Source organism: Rana temporaria, chromosome 6 (assembly GCF_905171775.1).
Source record: "Rana temporaria chromosome 6, aRanTem1.1, whole genome shotgun sequence".
Lineage (NCBI taxonomy): Eukaryota > Metazoa > Chordata > Amphibia > Anura > Ranidae > Rana > Rana temporaria.
In genome coordinates this window covers 18,347,135-18,370,190 of record NC_053494.1, presented here as the reverse complement: position 1 = coordinate 18,370,190, position 23,056 = coordinate 18,347,135, and the positions used below count along the sequence as shown (strand labels likewise).

Sequence of the window (23,056 nt, the reverse complement as noted above, 5' to 3'; positions counted from 1 at the left end):
TTCTTCAGTTTCGGGCGCATGCCCATTCAGCTCCGCTCGCATGTTCTCCTGCCTTGGCTCAAATCCTGGCCAGCCACCTGCCTATCTCCTTGCCTTCCCTGGCGGAGTGATCTTCCTCCGCTTCCCATCCAGTAGTAGCCGGGGCCTGAAGAGTAAGACTTGAGAGGCTGTGAGGCGGGCCGCGACGGGCAGAGTGTCGCTGATTGCCGCCATTACTAGTAAAGAAAAAATATGTCCCCGGATTTCATTTTAAAAATCTGGTCACCTTACCTCACCTGGACCCCAACCTTCATAGACTCCAATGTTAAATGGTAATTTCTCTGGTGAATTTGGGGACCTGGTACCGGCCGATCGTAGGTCCCCTGGACACGGAAGTTGGCACACATGTAGCCCCATTTCTCCTCTACAAGTGTGCAAAGTTTGTTGGCTGGAGGACCTACGGCTGGGGAGAACCGATTTATCAAAGCCGGGCACCCCTCTCCATAGACTCCCATGTTAAACGTCAGTCTAGTCATGGGCACAGTGAGGCATGGGCACAGTGAGGCATGGACACAGTGAGGCACAGTGAGGCATGCAGATGGACATCATAGGCTTAGGGGGGATTATAGCGTGGGGTTGTTTTTCAGGGGTTGGGCATAGTCCCTTAGTTCCAGTGACGGGAACCCTTAAGGCGTCAGCATACCAAGACATTTTGGACAATTTCATGCTCCCAACTTTATGAGAATATTTTGGGATTACCCCGTCCTGTTCCAACATGACTGCCCACCAGTGCACAAAGCAAGGTCCATAAAGACATGGATGAGCGAGTTTGGGGTGGAGGAGCTTAACTGGCCTGCACAGAGTCCTGACCTCAACCCGATAGAACACCTTTGGGATTAATTCGAGCGGAGACTGTGAGCCAGGCCTTCTTGTGCAACATCAGTGCCTGACCTCACAAATACTCTATTGGAAGAATGGTCAAACATTCCCATAGACACACTCCTAAACCTTGTGGACGGCCTTCCCAGAAGAGCTGAAACTGTTATAGCTGCAAAGGGCGGGGCCAACTCAATATTGAACCCTACGGACTAGGACTGGGATGCCATTACATTTAATTTGCGTGTAAAGGCAGGCGTCCCAGTACTTTTGGTAATAGTGGGCCAGATTCTTGTAGAATCCGCGGCGGAGTAGCGTAAGCTATTTACACTACGCCGCCGCAACTTACTGGAGCAAGTGCCGTATTCCTCAAGCACTTGCTCCGTAGTTTGCGGCGGCGTAGTGTAGAAGGCCCGGCGTATCCCTGCATAATTCAAAGGGGGCGGCTTATATTTAAATTAAGCGCGCCCCTGTGCCGATCGAACTGCGCATGTGCCGGGCTAAAAATAGCCCAGTGCGCATGCTCCAGTTCTCGACGGAAAACGTCAATGACGCCGACGTGTGCGTAATTGACGTAAAGTCGTATTCAAGAACGACTTAGTAAAACGACGTACCCGACGGGAAAAGACGACGCGGACCCGACGCCATACTTAACATGGCATACGTCGGACTGGCGTAAGGCTACCCCTCATATAGCAGGGGTAACCTTACGCTTACGCAAACGACGTAAGCGACGGTTACGCGACGCGATTTTGTTCGGGAATCGGCGTTTCAGGCTCATTTGCATAAACAAATGAGACCTGAACGTAAACGCCACCTAGCGTTACATTTAAGATCCGACAGTGTAAGTGACTTACACATGTCGGATCTTCAGCGTATCTATGCGAAAATGATTCTAGGAAACACTCGCATAGATACGCGGGTCAAAAAACAGAGATACGACGGAGTTTCCTGAGATACACCGTCGTAACTCTTCTGAGAATATGGCCCCTAGTGTATATAGAAGCAACATTTTCCTGTGACAAAAATGTCCAAGAGTTACTTTCTGCCTTTTATAAACAGTCCCCCAACTGGTCCATTAGCCGCACCATTTATCATATATGACACACATAGACATTTCTGAATTATGTTTTTACGGGAATGGAAGTAAACTTTCTACTATTTTAATCCTCCATGTCCCTGGATTCTATTAATATCGTGGTCCACAGGGGAGTTCAGGGGAGGAAGTGATACAGCTGTTCTTGTAACTAGTCAATGCCAAGCGTTACTCGAGGGGCGTCAGAATGCAGGTTTTCCTCTGAGGACTCGGGAGGAGATGAGAAAGTAGAACTCCATATTGTTAACGTGCAAACTAATACAGATTTGCGAAGGAGGCAGAACGTAAAAGAACGCGTTGGTACAACATAAACATTTCCAAAGACCACTTGTTGGGAACCCTAAACCCCACAGAACCCTGGTGGAGAATGGGTGCTCTAAAGAACTCCTATGTGCAGTATATACTATACTATTAGCATAGGCGTGCGCACAGGGTGTGCCAGGTGTGCCTGGGCACACCCTAATCACCCTGTGTGGTGAAGATTGCACCAAAATATACTGCGTTAAACGTGCACTAACGCACAGAAAAATACAGCATTAAATGGCACATAACACACTGAAATATACACGTTAAACGTGCACAGAAATATACTGCATTAAACATGCAGTAACACACTGAAATATACTGCTTTAAACGTGCACTAATGCACAGAAAAATGCTGCATTAAACGTGCAGCAATGCACTGGAATATACTGTGTTAAGCGTGCACTAACGCATAGAAATAGACCCCTGATATTTCACCAAACCTCCCTAATAGGGCTCCTAAAATCAAAAAATATAATAAAAATAAAAACTACTGACATTAATCTCTGCCCTACTAACACCATCAGTATACTGTATATCAGCCTTTCTCAACCAGTGTGCCGCGGCACACTGGTGTGCCGTCAGAGGTTTTCAGGTGTGCCGCGGGGGTCAGTGGAGAGAAGGCTGTCAGATGAGCTCTCCTGCCGAACTGTGAGAAGCTCTGTCGGCTTCAAAAATGAAAGTGAAGTGCAGAGGAGTGTGCTGTGCTCTCTGCTTCCCCCTAGAGTGCAGTACCCGGCTAAAGAGAAATCTGAAAAGGTACTGAGCTAGAAGCTACATTATTTTTTTTTTAAATGGCTTTATACATTTGTCTGTGTCTGTGTGCACATGTGACTGTCTCTGTGTGTGCACATGTGACTGTCTGTATGTATGTGTGCGTGCACATGTGACTGTCTGTATGTGTGTGTGCGTGTGTGTGTGCACATGTGACTGTCTGTATGTGTGTGTGCACATGTGACTGTCTGTATGTATGTGTGCGTGCACATGTGACTGTCTGTATGTGTGTGTGCGTGTGTGTGTGCACATGTGACTGTCTGTATGTGTGTGTGCACATGTGACTGTCTGTATGTGTGTGTGCGTGTGTGTGTGCACATGTGACTGTCTGTATGTGTGTGTGCACATGTGACTGTCTGTATGTGTGTGTGCGTGCACATGTGACTGTCTGTCTGTATGTGTGTGTGTGCACATGTGACTGTGTATGTGTGTGTGTGCACATGTGACTGTCTGTCTGTATGTGTGCGTGCACATGTGACTGTCTGTCTGTATGTGTGTGTGTGCACATGTGACTGTGTATGTGTGTGTGTGCACATGTGACTGTCTGTCTGTATGTGTGTGTGTGTGCACATGTGACTGTGTATGTGTGTGTGTGCACATGTGACTGTGTATGTGTGTGTGTGCACATGTGACTGTGTATGTGTGTGTGTGCACATGTGACTGTGTATGTGTGTGTGTGCACATGTGACTGTGTATGTGTGTGTGTGCACATGTGACTGTCTGTCTGTATGTGTGTGCACATGTGACTGTCTGTCTGTATGTGTGTGCACATGTGACTGTCTGTCTGTATGTGTGTGCACATGTGACTGTCTGTCTGTATGTGTGTGCACATGTGACTGTCTGTCTGTATGTGTGTGCACATGTGACTGTCTGTCTGTATGTGTGTGCACATGTGACTGTCTGTCTGTATGTGTGTGCACATGTGACTGTCTGTCTGTGTGCGTGTGTGTATCAGGTTTGCCAACTTTCAGTAAATTTACAAAGAGTTTGTAAAATCCATACTTTTTGCATTTGTCCATGAATGTCCGTTACAGACATGCAGCCTACATGTCCGCAATGGACATTCAAGGACAGATGAAAAAAGTACGGATTTTACAAACTTCGTAAATTTACTGAAAGTTGGCAACCCTGGTATGTATGTGTATGCATGTGTAAGCCTGTGTCTGTAGTCTGTATGTATGTTACTTTTAATCCTGCCCCCCCCCCCATTCCTGTACCATGACAATGGATTTTGTAGGGCTTGTTTGATAGCAAGGACTGCTGCTTCTCTGAAAAGCAATCCATGCACAGATCGCTTTTCAGAGGCATTTGACAGGCCGTAAAGAGGCATTATGTTGCCTCTTTACTACCTGTTTTAAGCCCGTAAATGCAGCATCACTACACCGCAACCGTGCAATGCACACAGTTGCGGGGTAGTTGCAGTGCACCCCCATTCACCCTCGGTATACCTCCAGTTGCAGCCACAGCATGTGAACACCCCAGCTGCTGCCTCTGCAGCTAAAGGTAGAGAAGTTGGGAGTGGTAAAAACGTCTCAACCATGTGGTTTTACCGCCCCTTTGACATGTTAACAAGCCCTTGGTTCACATCTGTGCAGCTGCATGTAGGGCAGACCATTCATTTTAATGGGCTTCTGTACCCACAAAAATGCAGGGAAACAAGTCCCCAACCTTCTTTTTTTTTTTTTAATTGCACTGCAGCTAAAGCACCCGACATTTTCCAATGTGTGGGTGTACCATTAAGAATTAATGGTACCTCTAACGAGCAGAGCATTATTCTGTGTGTCAGGAATGAGCGCGATTTTGCGCGTGTTCTGCGACACACCATAATGTGAACCAAGCCTTGGACTGGGGTGCCTCAAGACTGAAAATACTTTTTAAGGGTGCCCCGACTGGAAAAAGGTTGAGAAACACTGCTGTATATACACATGCAATTATGTTTGCGCTTCGGGGTGCACACCCTAATGCAATAGGCTGCGCACACCAATGACTATTAGTCTTCTGTAGATTACCTGGAACCTGTACGGGGAATCGTCTGCTCTCAGAATGAGGTTCCTGGGGTCCTTCAGGGGGTAGATGTATCCAAACTTCACAAGCAAGTTCCCGAGGTGCAGAGACTCTGTGAAACAGAAAAATGGATATTCATAGCATAATAAACATTGGTGGGATCAATTAAAAGGAACGGGTTACTTTATCCAAACAAGCATGCAGATTAGGAGTCCTGACTTCACTTGCTACATGCTTGTTGCAGAGACGGGACCAAGAACGCCAAAGCTCAGCCTCTGCATTGCTCTCGTGACAAGTTTGCTTTAATAAGTACTGCTTGATAGAAAATGATGGTTGCATTGCTCTGTGTTGGGACTGCGCCGGGTTCCAACACACCTGGTGTAAATGGACAATGCAAAATGAAGGGAGGATTTCTGGACAGCCGCACTCCAAAACTTGTTGCTTTTATTGTAAAAATGAAAAACACAGGATACATGCCACAGCAAACGAGGTATAAGCTGACGCGTTTCACACTAAACTTTAGCGCTTAGTCATAGCTAAATGGACCCTGATGCCACGTACACACGATTGGACATTCCGACAACAAAACCACCGTTTTTTTCAACGGATGTTGGCTCAAACTTGTCTTGCGTACACACATGTCGGAAATTCCGAACGTCAAGAACGCGGTCATGTACAACACGTACGGCGAGCCGAGAAAAATGAAGTTCAATAGGCAAGTGCGGCTCTTCTGCTTTTTGTGCGTCGGAATTGGCTACACGCGACCGGAACTTTTGTTGCCGGAAAAATTGAGAACCAGATCTCAAACATTTGTTGGTGGAAGCGACAGCAAATGAACGATGGAGCCTACACACGGTCGGATTTTCCGACAACAAGCTCACATCGAACATTTGTTGTCGGAAATTCCGACCGTGTGTACGTGGCATAAGTGTTACTTAAGTGCAGTAGAGGAAAACCAGAAGGTTTTCTGCCTTGCGAGACAGCGCTGTGACAAGCCCTGTACACACGGGCCAGAATCTCGTCAGGAAAAAAAACGTTGTTTTCCCTAACGAGATTCTTGGCAAGAATCTCTTGCCTCCTGAGTGTGCAGACACTCCTTTCAAAAGAACCATGGTTCTTTTGGAAGGCAAGAATGCAGTGATGTCATCGCGTAAGACAAGCATGCGCTCGTCACATTCAATGCCATCGCCGCCATCTTGCTGCACCCTACCTAGGCCTAGGAAGCTACCGCGCATGCGTCAAAGTAATTTCGAGCATGCGTGGGTTTCCATGGCGACAGGTAAGTATACACACTCTCGGGTTTCTCGGCAGGAAAACACTGGGGTAGATTCAGGTACCTGTTACGGCGGCGTATCTCCAGATACGCCACCGTAATTTCAAATCTGCGTCAGCGTTTCGTTACGCCGATTCACAAAGGCAGTTACCCTGAAAAAATAGGCTTCCTCCACCGACGTAACTTGATTGCGGCGGCGTAGAATTGTGTGCAATATCACTTTGGCCGCTAAGGGGCGCTTCCGTTGTTGTCGGCGTAGAATATGCTAATTTGCTAGATACACCGATTCACAAACGTACGTGCGCCCGGCGTTCGTTTTTTACATCGTTTGCGTTAAGGCTTTTTCGGCGTAAGGCTGCTCCTGCTATTAGGAGGCGCAGCCAATGTTAAGTATGGACGTCGTTCCCGCTTAGAAATTTTAATTATTTACGTCGTTTGCGTAAGTCGTCCGTGAATGGCGCTGGATGCCATTTACGTTCACGTCGAAACCAATGACGTCCTTGCGACGTCATTTACCGCAATGCACGTCGGGAAATTTTAGGGACGGCGCATGCGCAGTACGTTCGGCGCGGGAACGCGCCTAATTTAAATGATCCACGGCCCCTACCGGATCATTTGAATTACGCACGCTTACGCCGGCCCCTTTTACGCTACGCCGCCGCAACTTACGGAGCAAGTGCTTTGTGAATACAGCACTTTCTCCTGTATGTTACGGCGTCGTAGCGTAAATACGATACGCTGCGCCGCCGTTTCATTGCGCGCCCCTACCTGAATCCACCCCACTGCCGAGAATCACTACGAGAAAATAGAGAGCAGGTTCTCTATTTTTCTCGTCGAGATTTTAGGCAGTTTTCTTGTTGAGAAACCTGAAAGCCTCGTACACACGCTCGGTTTACTCGGCAAGAAAGCTCTGCCGGCAGTTTACTTGCTGGTTCTTGCCGAGTAAACCGAGCGTGTGTACGAGGCTTAAATCTCAGGACTGGACGGGTAGATGTACAAATCCATTGATAGGCAACACCGCTCCCTGAGATGTCTTTCATCGAGGCCCGGATTCAGGTACGACTTGCGCATTATTTGCGGAGGCACAGGGCAACAATTTTGCCCTACGCCCCCGCAAATCATTTGCGCTGCCCTCGATTTACAGACAGTAGCTCCGTAAATTGCGAGGGCGCGCCGGCCAGGGGCGGGAATCATTTAAATTAGGCGCGCTCCCGCGCCGAGCGTACAGCGCATGCTCCGTCGGGAAACTTTCCCGACGTGCATTGCGGCAAATGACGTCGCAAGAACGTCATTTGCTTCAAAGTGAACGTGAATGGCGTCCAGCGCCATTCACGATTCACTTACGCAAACAACGTAAATTTCGAACGTTGCGACGCGGGAACGCCGGGTATCCTATAGCATTGGCTGCGCCTGCTATTAGGATGTGTAACCTTACGCGAAACCCGACGTACGCAAACTACGTAATTTGCGTACGCAGGGCTCGCGTAACGTTGTGAATCGGTGTTAGTATGCAATTTGCATACTATACACAGATCACAATGGGAGCGCCCCCTAGCGGTCATCGCTAGAATGCAACCTAAAATCTGCGTGGCATAAGAGCCTTATGCCACGCAGATTTTAGGCTGCAGTCGGCGTAACGAGTTCTCTGAATCAGGAGAACTCGTTACGCCGGCGCAAGTCAGCAATTGCGCTGCGTAACCTATGGTTACGCAGGCGCAATTGCTTACTGAATCTGGGCCTCTGTATTTAGCCTGAAGTTCAGCACTTACATATTTGCCTCCAATAAAAAAGTAAATTAGAAAGTAAAAACATGACATGGTCTCACACACGTCTCCCGAGCATTATTGCTTTCATGTAATATTAAAGAGCGATCATAACATCAGGTCGCCCATCCTGTAATGAAGCACACATCAGCTGCCAATATTTGTTTTCCCACATAAGAAAGATGGCCGTAGCCCCAAGCAGTCTCTTTTACAAAGACGTTTAACGTGCCGTCAGCGGCGTCAATAAGATGTTGTCCATTTTGTTAAAAAATATATATCTATCTCTGCTAATAAAATATGGATTAGGTGTACTATTGCCTGGAAGGAAGGCGTTCTCTTTCAGCTGTTCTTACGACAGCAAATCATCTATAATTGTGTTTGGAAAGACGGTCGGTCACCTACACGCGTCTAAACAAGATATCCGCTTTGACAGATAACGGTTTTTCTTGGCTTGGACTTCCAGTTGCGTGATTTATTATGCTTGTCCTTGGATAATTAAAGGGACAGTTGAAGGGAAGGGGTGACAATTGTAAATAACATCTGGCCCGACAGATAGGCTCCCTCCCGTCTTTGTGTCGCAGTACAACAAGTGAACAATGCGCAAAAAAAAAACAGTGCAACAGATATCAAGTCAGTATAAAAATGTGGAATTTGAAAATCAATAAACTATGGCCCAGATTCACAAAGGGTTTACGACGGCGCAACACCATGTACGCCGTCGTAAGTCCTAATCTGGGCCGTCGTATCTATGCGACTGATTCTTAGAATCAGTTACGCATAGATATACATTAGATCTGACAGGCGTAAGGCTCTTACGCTGTCGGATCTTGAATGCAATTTTTTTTTTTCGCCGCTAGGTGTCGCCTCTGTCGTTTTCCCCGTCAAGTATGCAAATTAGCTAGTTACACAAATTCCCGAACGTACGCCCGGTCGACGCAGTGAAGTTACGACGTTTACGTTAGGTTTGCGTGGCGTAAAGTTGCCCCTGCTATATGAGGGGCAACCAATGTTAAGTATGGCCGTCGTTCCCGCGTCGAAATTTTAAAATTTACGTTGTTTGCGTAAGTCGTCCGTGAATGGGGCTGGACGCCATTTACGTTCACGTTGAAACCAATGACGTCCTTGCGACGTCATTTGGAGCAATGCACCCTGGGATATTTTCAGGACGGCGCATGCGCCGTACGTGGGAACGCGCTTAATTTAAATGCTCCACGCCCCCAACCCGGCTAATTTGAATTAGGCGGGCTTGCGCCAGGTGATTTACGCTACGCCGCCGCAACTTTACAGGCAAGTGCTTTGTGAATAAAGCACTTGCCTGTAAAACTTGCGGCATTGTCGTAACATAAATGACATACGTTACGCCGCCGCAGACAAATGCCGGATCTACGAGAATCTGGCCCTCAGTTTATACTACACATGTCTACTATTGGGTTAGTAATCAGACTGTATCATATCCTTTTTTATTTTGACCAGAGTTCCACTTTAAAGAGTAAATCTGATTTGTCGCAACACGTAGCTCAGATGAGTCCTTCCGATACCGCGATAGAAGGAGGCCCCCGTAAAATACCAGGCTAATATTCGGCTTTCACTTATCTCGAGCCTCCAGATCAAATTTTCATAATGCTCCACTTCAAAAATGAGCCCGGCGTCTCCTAACATCCTAAGAAATGTAATGTTAATATTTCAGGCTCTGGCATTACACAGACCTCGGAAAATGAATTTTCTGCCTCGGCATTAGCAGATGAAAGAGATATCTAGAGGGAATTTGCAAAGTGGAAAAAAAATATACTGAAGAAAAAAAAAAAGGTTTAAGAGAGGATGTTGGATGAAGACAGCGGGCCCCAGGAGGTCGGGGGATTGTGGAAACAGTGCAGAGGAAAAGCCAATTCCTTCCAGGCCTGAGGACTCCCAGGGAAATAAGACGATCTGTTCTGGGACTTCTACAACGTGTTTCAATGTTAGAGTAACACCTGTGCTTCTGCTGGGACCATGAGCTTGGCTAAGGCAATACATTTAGAAGAGCTTCCTTTGCTGACTTAGTTTGGAAGGTGCAAGAGGCTCCAAATACATGTCCTTCGTCATTAGTGGCTGCATTGCAAAGAGAAGCAAGGGTTGAGCACACCACTTAGCCCTGCACTCTGTACACAGCGCACCCCTCAGCCCTGCACTTTGTACACAGCACACCCCTCAGCCCTGCATTTCGTGCACCGTGCACTCCTTAGCCCTGCACTTTTTACACAGCGCACCCCTCAGCCCTTCACTTTGTACACAGCACACCCCTCAGCCCTGCATTTTGTGCACCGTGCACTCCTTAGCCCTGCACTTTTTACACAGCGCACCCCTCAGCCCTGCACTCCGTGCACAGTGCACTCTGTAGCCCTGCACTTTGTACACAGCGCACCCCTCGGCCCTGCACTCCATGCACAGTGCACTCCTTAGCCCTGCACTTTGTACACAGCGCACCCCTCGGCCCTGCACTCCGTACACAGTGCACTCCTTAGCCCTGCACTCCATGCACAGCGCACCCCTAAACCCTGCACTCCAGGCACAGCCAACCCCTCAACCCTGCACTCTGTGCACAGCACATACCTCAGTACTGCAATCCGTACACAGCGCACCCCTCAACCCTGCACTTTGTACATAGCGCACCCTTCAACCCTGCACGCCGTACACATCGCACCCCTCAACTCTGCACTGTAATGATGTGCTGTAACCTCTAGCAACCAACCAGTGAGCTGTAATGATGTGATGTTACCTCTAGCACCAGTGAGTGGCAATGATGTGCCGTAACCTTCAGCAACAAATCAGTGAACAGTAATGATCTGCTGTCATTTCTAGCAAGCAAGTAGTGAGCAGCAATAATTTGAAGTAACCTCTAGCAACCAATCAGTTTGTAGCAATGATGTGCAGTAACCTCTAGCAACCAATTGGTGAGCGGTAATGATGTGCAGTAACCTCTAGCAACCAAGCAGTGAGCAGTAATAATGTGCAGTAACCTCTAGCAACCAAGAAGTGAGCAGTAATAATGTGCAATAACCTCTAGAAACCAATCAGTGAGTGATAAGGATGTGCCGTAACCTCTAGCAACCTATAAGTGAGCAGTAATAATGAGCAGTAACCTCTAGCAACCAATAAGTGATCAGTAATAATGTGCAGTAACCTCTAAAAACCAATCAGCAAGCAGAAATGATGTGCTGTAATCTCTAGCAACTAATCACTGAGCCATTATGTGTGCTGTAACCTCTAGCAACCTGTCAGTGAGCAGTAATGATACACTGTAATCTCTGGCAACCAATCACTGCCTGATTTTCTGCAGTGAACAGATTTTGAGTCTAGCTGCGATTTATTCTCTCAGAGTGGGGGCTTGGGGGGGGGGGCTATGTTTGCCTAGGGTCCAATCAATATTAAAGATGGCCCCGAGTATAGTATTAGTAAAAACGATTTAATCACAAAGATACAAAACACTCAAAAGATGTCAGTTAAAAGTACGCTCGTCTGTTAGTATAGTGTCCTTTAGGTCTGACATGAGCACAAAGATGCCATGTGGGAACGGAAGGACATTATTCTAACAAACGAGCATACTTTTAACTGACGTCTTGTGAGTGCTTTGTATCTTTGTGATTAAATCGTTTTTACTAATTAATACTATACTCAGGTGGCGCTTCCTGCTTTTTCCCCTTAAAGCGGGGGTTCACCCTAATAAAAAAAATTTAACATTAGATTCAGGCGAGTTGTTAGAATCACAATCGGGTGTTTTTCTTTTAAATCGTTGCCGTACATACCGTTTTATAGATATACGTTCACCGCGGCTTCCGGGTATAATCTGCGGGACTGGGCGTTCCTAATTGATTGACAGGCTTCCGACCGCCGAAAGAAGCCGAACGTCGGTGCGCAGGCGCAGTATAGAGCCGACTCGCAGTCCGGCTTCTTTCGGCAACTCATGATGCGCTGTATGCGACGGTCGGAAGCATGTCAATCAATTAGGAACGTCCAGTCCCGCAGATCATACCCGGAAGCCGCGGTGAACATGAATCTATAAAACAGTATGTACAGCAACGATTTAAAAAAAAAAAAACACCCGATTGTGATTCTAACAACTCGCCTGAATCTAATGTTACATTTTTTTTTTTGGGTGAACCCCCGCTTTAAGAGCCGGTTCACACAGGGGCGAGTCGCCCCCAAATATAAAGTCAATGCAGGTCGCCCTGAGTCGACCCCAAAGTCGTACAAGAACCCTTTTTTAAGTCGGAGCCACTTAAGTCGCTCCTATTAGAACGGTTCCATTGAACAGAGCGGACCGCGACTTGTCAGGTGGCTGAGTCGCCTGACGAGTCGCCCCTGCGTGAACCGGCTCTTAGGGCCCTTTCACACGGGGCGGATCAGTAATGATCCGCCCCGTGTGTCCGTAAGCTCAGCGGGGATTCCCTCCGTATATCCCCGCTGAGCCGGCGGCTGACAGGGCGGTCCCTGCACAGTGTCTTCTCTCCGCTCTCCCCAATGGGGGATCGGATGAACACGGACCATGTGTCCGTGTTCATCCGATCCGATCCGCAGACGGAAGAAAAAATAGGGTTTTCTTCCGTCCGCAAAATCGGATCTTTGCGGAGGCGGGTGATTACGGGTGTCAGCGGATGTTTATCCGCTGACACCCGCAATCACATAGGGACCAATGTATGTCCCTTTTTCATCCGCAAAAGGATGGATGAAAAAGCGGACATACGGTCCGCACGTCTGAAAGGGGCCTAAGGGTACTTTGCCTGTTGGAGAGTGACCCAGCTTGGGGAGGCGGTCTGCCCACCAAGGTGATCCATTGGAGTCTACAAGATGTTCTGTGGGATCCCAGCTCAGGGATAACTGAGGGAACTGACTATGAAAGCTGCAGGAACAGCTTGGAGCAAAGTCTGCTGAGGATTTGGCCAGGAAGCTCACAGTACAGGGTCTGGCTGATTCTGGAAGGAGACATCCATGTATACAGGGACACAGTGTAGCTGGATAGTGTCCTCAGCCAAAGTTTTCATTAGTTCTGGGTATACAAAGGCTCACCCTAATCCCTATGCCAGTTCTTTTACACCAACAAAAAAAAGCACTATCTGCTTGGTTACTGTATGGAGAGACTGAGAAAATATCATGAGCCTGTCTTATGTGCATTTACGAGGCAATAGAACCTGGGACAAACAACGGGCCAGTGTGGGGTCTGCGCTTAACATGTACTGTGGTGTGGTACACTGCCAAAAAACGGTACATGGACCTTTATTTGTGCAATTTGGTGTAATTGGCAGCCTATTTTAAATGATCAGCATTTAGACTTGAATAGTGTAATTAATGAATGGGCTGACATAACATGAGCATTCATATGCAAATAAATGGGCTGCCATAACACACATTGAGGTGTGTGCATTATCACCCCACAATAGTGTGAATGGGCCCTGAATTTGGCTATTGATATGCAATTTTCATAATTTAGGTAGAGCGTTACAAAACAAGTAAAAAAAAGGCTACAGCCATTATAGCACCTTGTACTATAATAATAGTACTTGATTGGAGGCTATATTGGCGGACTTTATGGCCTAGATTCACGTAGGGCGGCTTTACGTTGTGCGGGCGTAGCGTATCTTATTTACGCTACGGCGCCGCTACTTAGAGAGGCAAGTGCTGTATTCACAAAGCACTTGCATCCTAAGTTACGGTGGCGTATCGTAAATCGGCCGGCGTAAGCGCGCGTAATTCAAAGTAGGCAGGTCGTGGGCGTGTTGTATTTAAATTAAGCGTGACCCCATGTAGATGCATGGCCGAACGAACGGCGCATGCGCGCGCATGCTCAGTATCACGTCGTATTTACGCCCAAAGATACGCCGGCTCAATGCCTGTGACGTGAACGTAACCTACGCACAGCCCCATTCACGTACGACTTACGTAAACGACGTAAAAAGATACGCTTGTTCCGACGTCCATACCTTGCATGGGCTGCGCCACCTAGAGACCTGCTTTATCTTTACGCCAGCGTATGTCTTACGTAAACGGCGTAACTAATTGCGACGGGCGTACGTACATTCGTGAATCGGCGTATCTTGCTCATTTACATATTCAACGCGGAAATCAACAGAAGCGCTACCTAGCGGCCAGCGGAAATATGCATCCCAAGAAACTACGGCGTAGGAGACTTACGCCGCTCGTATCTTGGCCAAATCTATGCGCAACTGATTCTATGAATCAGGCGCATAGATACGACGGCGGGCATTCGGACTTACGACGGCGTATCTGGGGATACGCCGTCGTAAGTCTTTGAGAATCTGGGCCTATGAGTTTAAGGAGGGAGGGAAATGTTGGAGAAGCCAACGTCATTTCAGAAAAACAACAGATTCTTCCAATTTACGAGACATTATGAAAGACTGTGAGGGGTGGCACCGGAGGGCCAATCAGGTTCTCTTGAATGCACATATGCTGAAGAGTGAACATAAAGCCTCATACACACGATCGGACTTCCATCAGACTTTTCCGTGGATTTTGCTCCGAAGGGCATTGTCCGTGAACTTGGTATGCATACACACGGCAGAACTTTTTCAGCCAACAAACATGAACGTTGAAATGTTCGTGTTTGGTGCCGTGTGTATGCATACCAAGTTTACGGCCACGCCCATTCGGAGCAAAATCCACGCAAAAGTCAGTTGTAAGTCCGATCGTGTGTATGAGGCGTAACACTGCCCAATCATAGGTTGGACGGTGACCAAGCTCTGTAGGCAATATACAGCCCAGCGGAATCTTGTAGGACGGTGATGTTTCTCACAAAGATAATTTGATAAACCACAACCAAATTTCAGCTGCAGTGAGGGACAGCATGCATTTTCTTTTACATGGTTCAAATATGGTTTGGCAATTTATTGAACACTGTACAAAATTCCTTTAAATATCCAATAACACAAACAGTTCACAAAATAATGGAATGTAGAGGGGACTCACCTTCCTCATTGATGGAAAGTTTTTGTATGAGCCATTCTACCACGTCGTTACCTAGATTAATACACAGAGAATTATCAGCAATTTTAGAACAGGATGATATGCAAGAAATGCTAACTTCCAACAGTAAATGTAATCTTAAAAATATCTAATACAAAAGTTTTAGGGACTTAACCCTGTGGGTGGTTCAGTGGAAATGCAGTTGGCTAAAGGATAAATACGAGTGTAGTTGTAAATGGGGTTCACTCAGAACAGAAACCAGTAACTAGTGGTGTATTACAAGGCTCTGTACTAGGTCCTGTTCTATTTAACCTATATGTAAGTGTAGCACCCTCTAGTAGTGCTAGGATTGAGAGTTTTTGTCAGTGCAGGCAAATTCTTGAATTCTTGTAGGCTTGACTGGCAGCCAAGCCTGTCTCTGTTTTGATTCCTGGGTTGTCAGAAAGCCAAGGAGAGCTGGACGACTCGCAGGCAGCATTACTATGACCTCCATCCCTTTAGTTCCAGAGCATGCTAGAATCGTCTGGAAAAAGAGGAGAGGTAAGGTGGAGCTGTCTGGAGCATTCTGCGAACCCTGACCAATCCCCAACTTGGATTGGCAGGGGGCAGGCCTCCTCAAATACTCAGGGTCAACACGGCTGGGGGAGGAGTTGTTCGGGTGGAAGCTGGAGATGGAGTGTTAGGCTGTTGTGGCCTTCGGGGGCTCCCCAGTCTGGGGGCGTGACCATGGGCCTGGGCTCGGGTGCGGATAGGACCCTTTTAAGACACACAAAGGTGTCACAGACTTTCTAAGCAAAGCGTCAGTCCTTCAGACTTTAGGGGGCCCCGACTGTGGCCAATGGTAGTAAAGTGGTAGCAAACAGTGCCTCAGGCTTAGTGGCCAGTAGGAATAAAAAGTTTACATAGCACCCGTTGACAGCAGAAGCATAATGCCCCATCATTAGTGTCAAGGGGAGGAATTATGCCCCATCATTGGTAGTAGTGGGAGGAATAGAGTCCAATTGTTAGTATTAGTGGGAGGAGTAGTGCCCCATCTGCCCCATCATTGGTAGTAGTGGGAGTAATAGAGTCCCATCGTTAGTATCAGTGGGAGGAGTAATGCCCCATCCTTGGTATTAGGGGGAGGAATAGTGCCCCATTGTTAGTATCAGTGGGAGGAGTAGTGCCCCATCTGCCCCATCATTGGTAGTAGTGGGAGAAATAGAGTCCCATTGTTAGTATCAGTGGAAGGAGTAGTGCCCCATCCTTGGTATTAGGGGGAGGAATAGTGCCCCATAGTTAATGTCATTGGGAGGAATCATTGGTATTAGTGGGAGGAATAGTACCCCATAATTGGTGTAATTGGAAGGAACAGTGCCCCATCATTGGTATCAGTGAGAGGAATAGTTGCTCCATTGTTGGTATTAGTGGGAGATAAAGTGCCACACCCTTGGTTTTAAGGGGAGGAACAGTGCACCGTCGTTGGTATCAGGATGAATAGTGTTCCATCAATTATATCAGTAGCAGGGATTACTGTATGCCCCATTTTTGATGAAATAATAGTGCCTCATTGTTGGTGTCAGTGGGAAGTAAAATGCTTTGGGAGCTGGATTAAGACCAGCAAAGGACCCCAGTTTGGAGACCACTGACCTATAGGTAGGTTCACATCAAAAAATGTCTGTTGGAATTTCAACTTTTAATGTGACTCCGCATAAAAAGTCCTGGCCATTGTGTCCCCCTTATGCAAGCTGATAATTTATTATTTAGAGTAAAAAAAGAAAAGTTCCACAGATGTATTTCAGGTTTATTTTTATCTTTAGAGAAAAGAGCAGGAGCTCGGAAGGATACAGAGGAGATTATGAAGTCCCACAAGTACAACGAGGACCCTGGGGTTCAATTATCTCATTACCGCTCACTACCGCCACATAGAAACTGCTTTAATCATATCACTGGTAACAGTACCGAGGATAAAATACTACCGAAAAGATTTCTTATTCCAGCCGCTGAAAATGAAGGCAACCTGCTGCTTCCTGAAGACGATGGCGGTCTCCAAAATAAGCTGTGGTCTGTCGGTTCATATTAGTCAGGGTACCATTGTAGTGAAACACGATGGGGGGTTATTTACGAAAGGCAAATCCACTTTGCACTACAAGTGCAAACTACGGGCCAGATTCACAGAAAAAGTACTCCGGCGTACTTTCAAATTTGCCGCGTCGTATCTTTATTTGTAATTCACAAACAAAGATACGACGGCTTTTGGCTAAGATCCGACAGGCGTACGAAGCTTCGTACGCCTTCGGATCTTAGGATGCAATACTTCGGCGACCGCTGGGTGGAGTTTGCGTCGTTTTCCAGCGTCGGGTATGCAAATTAGCTGCTTACGGCGATCCACGAAGGTACGCGCGTTCGTCGCATTCTCTTACGTCGTCGCTAGTCGTTTTTTCCCGTCGTAAACTTAAGCCTGCTATTTCATGGCTTAGATTTAGACCAGCCATGTTAAAGTATGGCCGTCTTTCCCGCGTCGAATTTCACATTTTTTAGTTTTTTTTTTGCCTAAGACGTCCGGGAATACGAAAGGACGCACGTCGCCATTCAAAAAACACGTCAGGGCGCCGTAATTTCGCGCAAAGCACGGCGGGAAATTTCCTAACGGAGCATGCGCAGAACGTTATTTAAATGGTACACGCTCCATTAGAATTAGGCGGGCTTGCGCCGGACGGCTTTACGCTACGCCGCCGCAAGTTTACACGCAAGTGCTTTGTGAAGCAAGCACTTACGACGAAAACTTGCGGCGGAGTAACGTAAAGGGGATACGTTACGCCGCCGTAATTGTTTGTGAATCTGGCCCTACAAGTGCAAAGTGCACTGGAAATTCCACTGAAGTTGCACTTGGAAGTACAGTCACTGTAGATCCGAGGGGAGACATGCAAGGAAAATAAAAAACAACATTTTAGCTTGCACATGATTGGATAACAAAATCAGCAGAGCTTCCCCTCATTTCAGATCTTCCCCTCAGATTTACAGCGACTGCACTTCCAAGTGCAATTTCAAGTGCACTTTGCACTTATAGTGCAAAGTGGATTTGCCTTTTGTAAATAACCCCCCTATGTGTCAATGTAGTGAGATACAAGGTAAAGATAAAAAGGTGTAGCGCTAATACTACTTAATTTCTGTTAAAACATACATATGAAAAAAAATAATAAATAAATAAAAATGCCTATATAAAGTATTTTTTTGTGTTTTCTTTAGTAAAACATAATTATGAATACCTGCTTTAATAATGCATCCACTTCACTTTTCTACCTCCTGTGAATACCACCACCAGTTGGGTTCCCACCCTAAATATAGGACCCTCATATAATGAAAGGTCATAAAGCGCCTGTGTCCCCTTTAAATGTCCCCCTGAGGAAGTTACGTGTCCTGGTGACGAAACGCATCAGGGCTTTGGATGGCTTTGGATGGTGTCAGCAGGCTATACGCTCATAGCAGCCCGGGACATATGACACATGTCCACCCAGACAGCCGTCCTGGGGCCAGATCCACGAAGCGCTGCACTTCTTTACGGCCGGCGTAGTGTATCTCAGATACACTACACCGCCGTAACTTACAGCGTATTTCCCGTAATTCTCAAAGAAATTGCGCCGTAAGTTACGGCGGCGTAGTGTAACTGTGTCGGCGTAAGGGCGCGCAATTCAAATGGATGAGATGGGGGCGTGTTTTATGGTAATGCGTCTTGACCCGACGTAAATGACGTTTTTTCTGAACGGCGCATGCGCCGTCCGTGGGGGTATCCCAGTGCGCATGCTCGAAATTAACCAATTTCGCAACAAGCCAATGCTTACGACGTGAACGTCATTCTACGCAAAGCCCTATTAGCGAACGACTTACGCAAACGACGTAAAGTTTTCAAAATTCAACGTGGGAACGACGTCCATACTTAACATAGGATACGCCTCATATAGCAGGGGTAACTATACGCCAAAAAAAGCCTTACGGAAACGACGTTAAAAAATGCGTCGGACGGACGTACGTTCGTGGATCGCCGTATCTAGCTAATTTGCATACTCAACGCGGAAATCGACCGAAAATGCTACCTAGCGGCCAGCGTAAATATGCACCTTAGATCCGACTAAGACGTACGTCAGTCGGATCTAGCCCAGCTTCAGGCGTATCTTGTTTTGTGGATACAAAACAAAGATACGCTGGAGCAAACTAGAAGTTACGTGGCGTATCAATAGATACGCCAGCGTAACTTCTTTGTCGATTCGGCCCCTGGTGTCACAGAACATAGATCACCAGACCCCACCAGAATATATAGGTTCTCCCAGCAGGCCAAGATACCCCACATACCCATAACCTGACCTTTTGTTGCCCTTTTCATATCTAGTACCACCAAGCTCCCGGCCACCTAGTGGTAGAAGAGAAAAGTGCAACAAGGCCAAACTTAGAGAGAAATCAATAGATCTCTCTCCATCGACCAAGATAACTACTCTTGGCAAGTAAATTTGTGAGGAGCTCCCTGACTAAACCCCAGGGTGCTACATCAGTAAGGACCACCCAGCCAGGAAAAGAGGCGAAGTGGACCCTACTGTGTTAAATGACTGGGCTGAAGCCTTAACCGCTTAAGGACCGCCGCATGTAATTATACGTCGGCAAAATGGCACGGGCAGGCAGAACGGCGTGCCCGCACGTCGCTGCCTTGCCGCGGGTGGGGGGTCCGATCGGGACCCCCCCCCAGTACATGCGGCGGTCGGTAAGCCTCAGGGAGCGATCCAGGATGAGGGCGCGGCTATTCTTTTCTAGCCGCCCCCTCGCGATCGCTTCCCGGAGCTGAAGAACGGGGAGAGCCGTATGTAAACACGGCTTCCCCGTGCTTCACTGTGGCGGCGCATCGATTGTGTCATCCCCTTTATAGGGAGACACGATCGATGACGTCAGACCTACAGCCACACCCCCCTACAGTTGTAAACACACACTAGGTGAACCCTAACCCCTACAGCGCCCCCTGTGGTTAACTCCCAAACTGCAACTGTCATTTTCACAATAAACAATGCAATTTAAATGCATTTTCTGCTGTGAAAATGACAATGGTCCCAAAAAATGTGTCAAAATTGTCCGAAGTGTCCGCCATAATGTCGCAGTCATGAAAAAAATCGCTGACCGCCACCATTAGTAGTAAAAAAAAAAAAAAAAATTATAAAAATGCAATAAAACTCTCCCCTATTTTGTAAACGCTATAAACCAGTCGATAAACGCTTATTTTTTTTTACCAAAAATAGGTAGAAGAATACGTATCGGCCTAAACTGAGGGAAAAAAATGTTTTATAAATGTTTTTGGGGGATATTTATTATATTTATTATAGCAAAAAGTAAAAAATATTGCATTTTTTTCAAAATTGTCGCTCTATTTTTGTTTATAGCGCAACAAATAAAAACCGCAGAGGTGATCAAATACCACCAAAAGAAAGATCTATTTGTGGGAAAAAAGGACGTCAATTTTGTTTGGGAGCCACGTCGCACGACCGCGCAATTGTCTGTTAAAGCGACGCAGTGCCGAATCGCAAAACCTGGCCTGGGCATTTAGCTGCCTAAAGGTCCGGGGCTTAAGTAGTTAAAAAGCATAAAATCCAGCAAGCGGGGGCCAAAAGGTTTGGGGAGGGGGAGCTAAGATGTAAGACACATTTACGTTAGGAATTACGTTTTGGGAATAATAAAGGAGCGATCGGTATCATATATTATCTGCCGTGAAAACATGTCTGCGAGCCGCACCTGGCAGCGAAGGGTTTAAATGGCTTTCGAGTTTCTGAAAATTAAACTTACTGAATTATTAAGTATGTTTACTGGCAGGAAAACCTCCCTCATTCCCCGGCAAGAATTATGAAAATAAAAAGCAAACATTTCCTAAAATAGGTCAATGCCGGGGCCTCGATGTACATAGCCGTGTCCAATGCCGGCTCGGTACATCTGTCCAGCAAACTAACATGAAATGCGCACGTTTAGAGATTTAAAGAGACACTAAACTCTGGTTTATAAAATAAATGATATTCAAGTATGTATTCTTAAAGCGGGGGTTCACCCTAAAAACAATTTCCTAACATTACATTGACATGACTCTCGACAATGGCCCAGATTCAAAGAGATCTGCGCTATTTTTGCGGAGGCGCAGGGCAACGATTTTGTAAATTGCGAGGGCGCGCCGGCAAAATTGCCCGGCGTAAGCGCGCGCAATGTAAATGAACCCCCCTGGGGGCGGGAATCATTTAAATTAGGCGAGCTCCCGCGCTGAGCGTAGAGCGCATGCTCCGTCGGGAAACTTTCCCGACGTGCATTGCGGCAAATGACGTCGCAGGGACGTCATTTGCTTCAAAGTGAACGTGAATTGCGTCCAGCGCCATTCACGAATCACTTACGCAAAAAACGTGAAATTCAAATCTCACGTCGCGGGAACGGCGGCTATACTTTAGCATTGGCTGCCCCTACTATTAGAAGGGGCAGCCTTACGCTAAAGATGCCGTACGGAAACTCCGTACCTTGCGTACGCAAGGCCCGCGCAACATTGTGAATCGGCGTAAGTATGCAATTTGCATACTATACGATGACCACAATGGGAGCGCCCCCTAGCGGTCAACGCAAGAATGCAGCCTAAAATCTGCGTGGCATAAGAGCCTTATGCCACGCAGATTTTAGGCTGCAGTCGGCGTAACGAGTTCTCTGAATCAGGAGAACTCGTTACGCCGGCGCAAGTCAGCAATTGCGCTGCGTAACCTAAGGTTACGCAGGCGCAATTGCTTACTGAATCTGGGCCAATGACAGTATGCCGGGTTTTTTTTTTGATACCTTCGTACAGCTATTTTCTTCCCTGGCTTCCGGGTAGTGAATCCACGGGAGTGGGCATTCCTATCCAGCAGGTGATTGACGTGACGACAAAAACTACCTTCCTCCGTCGCATAAGGAGCGTCACGAGTTGCCGAAAGAAGCCGAACGGCGAGTCGGCGCTATACGGCGCCTGCGCACCGCCGTTCGGCTTCTTTCGGCAACTCGTGACGCTCCCTATGCGACGGAGGAAGGTAGTTTTTGTCGTCACGTCAATCACCTGCTGGATAGGAATGCCCACTCCCGTGGATTCACTACCCGGAAGCCAGGGAAGAAAATTGCTGTACGAAGGTATGTACAGCAAAAAAAAAAAAAAACGGCATACTGTCAATGTCGAGAGTCATGTCAATGTAATGTTAGAAAATAGTTTTTAGGGTGAAAGAGTTTTAACCACTTCACGCCCCATCATTGGTTCTAATGGGAGAAATAATTTCTTATTGTTGGTATTCAAGGGAGGAATGGTGCCAAATCATTGGTGTCAGGCCGCGTACACACGGTCGGACAAAACCGATGAGAATGAACCGAGGTTCAGTTTCATCGGTCCAAACCGACGGTGTGTATAGCCCATCGGTCTGTTGTCCTTCGGTCCAAAATTTTAAAACATGCTTCAAAATCAAACCGATGGACCGCTGCCCGATCGGTCCAAACCGATGGTTAGTACAGAAAGCATCGGTTCAAAACCCGTGCATGCTCAGAATCAAGTCGACGCATGCTTGGAAGCATTGAACTTCATTTTATTCAGCACGTCGTGTGTTTGACATCACCGCGTTCTGACACGATCGGTTTTCGGAACGATGGTGTGTACACACATCAGAACATCAGGCCACTTCAGCGGTGAACCAATGGAAATGGCCCGTCGGACCATTCTCATCGGTTTGGAACGACCGTGTGTACGCGGCCTCAGTGGTAGGAATGGTGCCAAATCATTGGTGTCAGTGGGAGGAATGGTGCCAAATCATTGGTGTCAGTGGGAGAAAGGATGCCCCATCATTGGTGTCAGTGGGAGAAAGGATGCCCCATCATTGGTGTCAGTGGGAGAAATGATGCCCCATCATTGGTGTCAGTGGGAGAAATGGTGCCCCATCATTGGTGTCAGTCGGAGGAATAGTGCCCCGTCATTGGTGTCTGTGGGAGGAATGGTGCCCCATCGTTGGTATCAGCGGATGGAATGGTGCTCCAAGG

At 47.2% G+C, this 23,056-nt stretch overlaps 1 protein-coding gene across 1 annotated transcript in view; it reads right to left on the bottom strand.

The window, feature by feature from the left end:
• The window catches only part of RGS11 (regulator of G protein signaling 11), a 137,074-nt gene that overhangs the window by 93,279 nt on the left and 20,739 nt on the right, over positions 1-23,056 (bottom strand). The window contains exons 3-4 of the mRNA XM_040356370.1: positions 15,026-15,076; positions 5,038-5,144 (exon numbers count right to left, since the gene is read on the bottom strand). Of these exons, the coding sequence (XP_040212304.1) occupies positions 5,038-5,144; positions 15,026-15,076 (158 nt within the window). The remainder of the gene's footprint in view (positions 1-5,037; positions 5,145-15,025; positions 15,077-23,056) is intronic.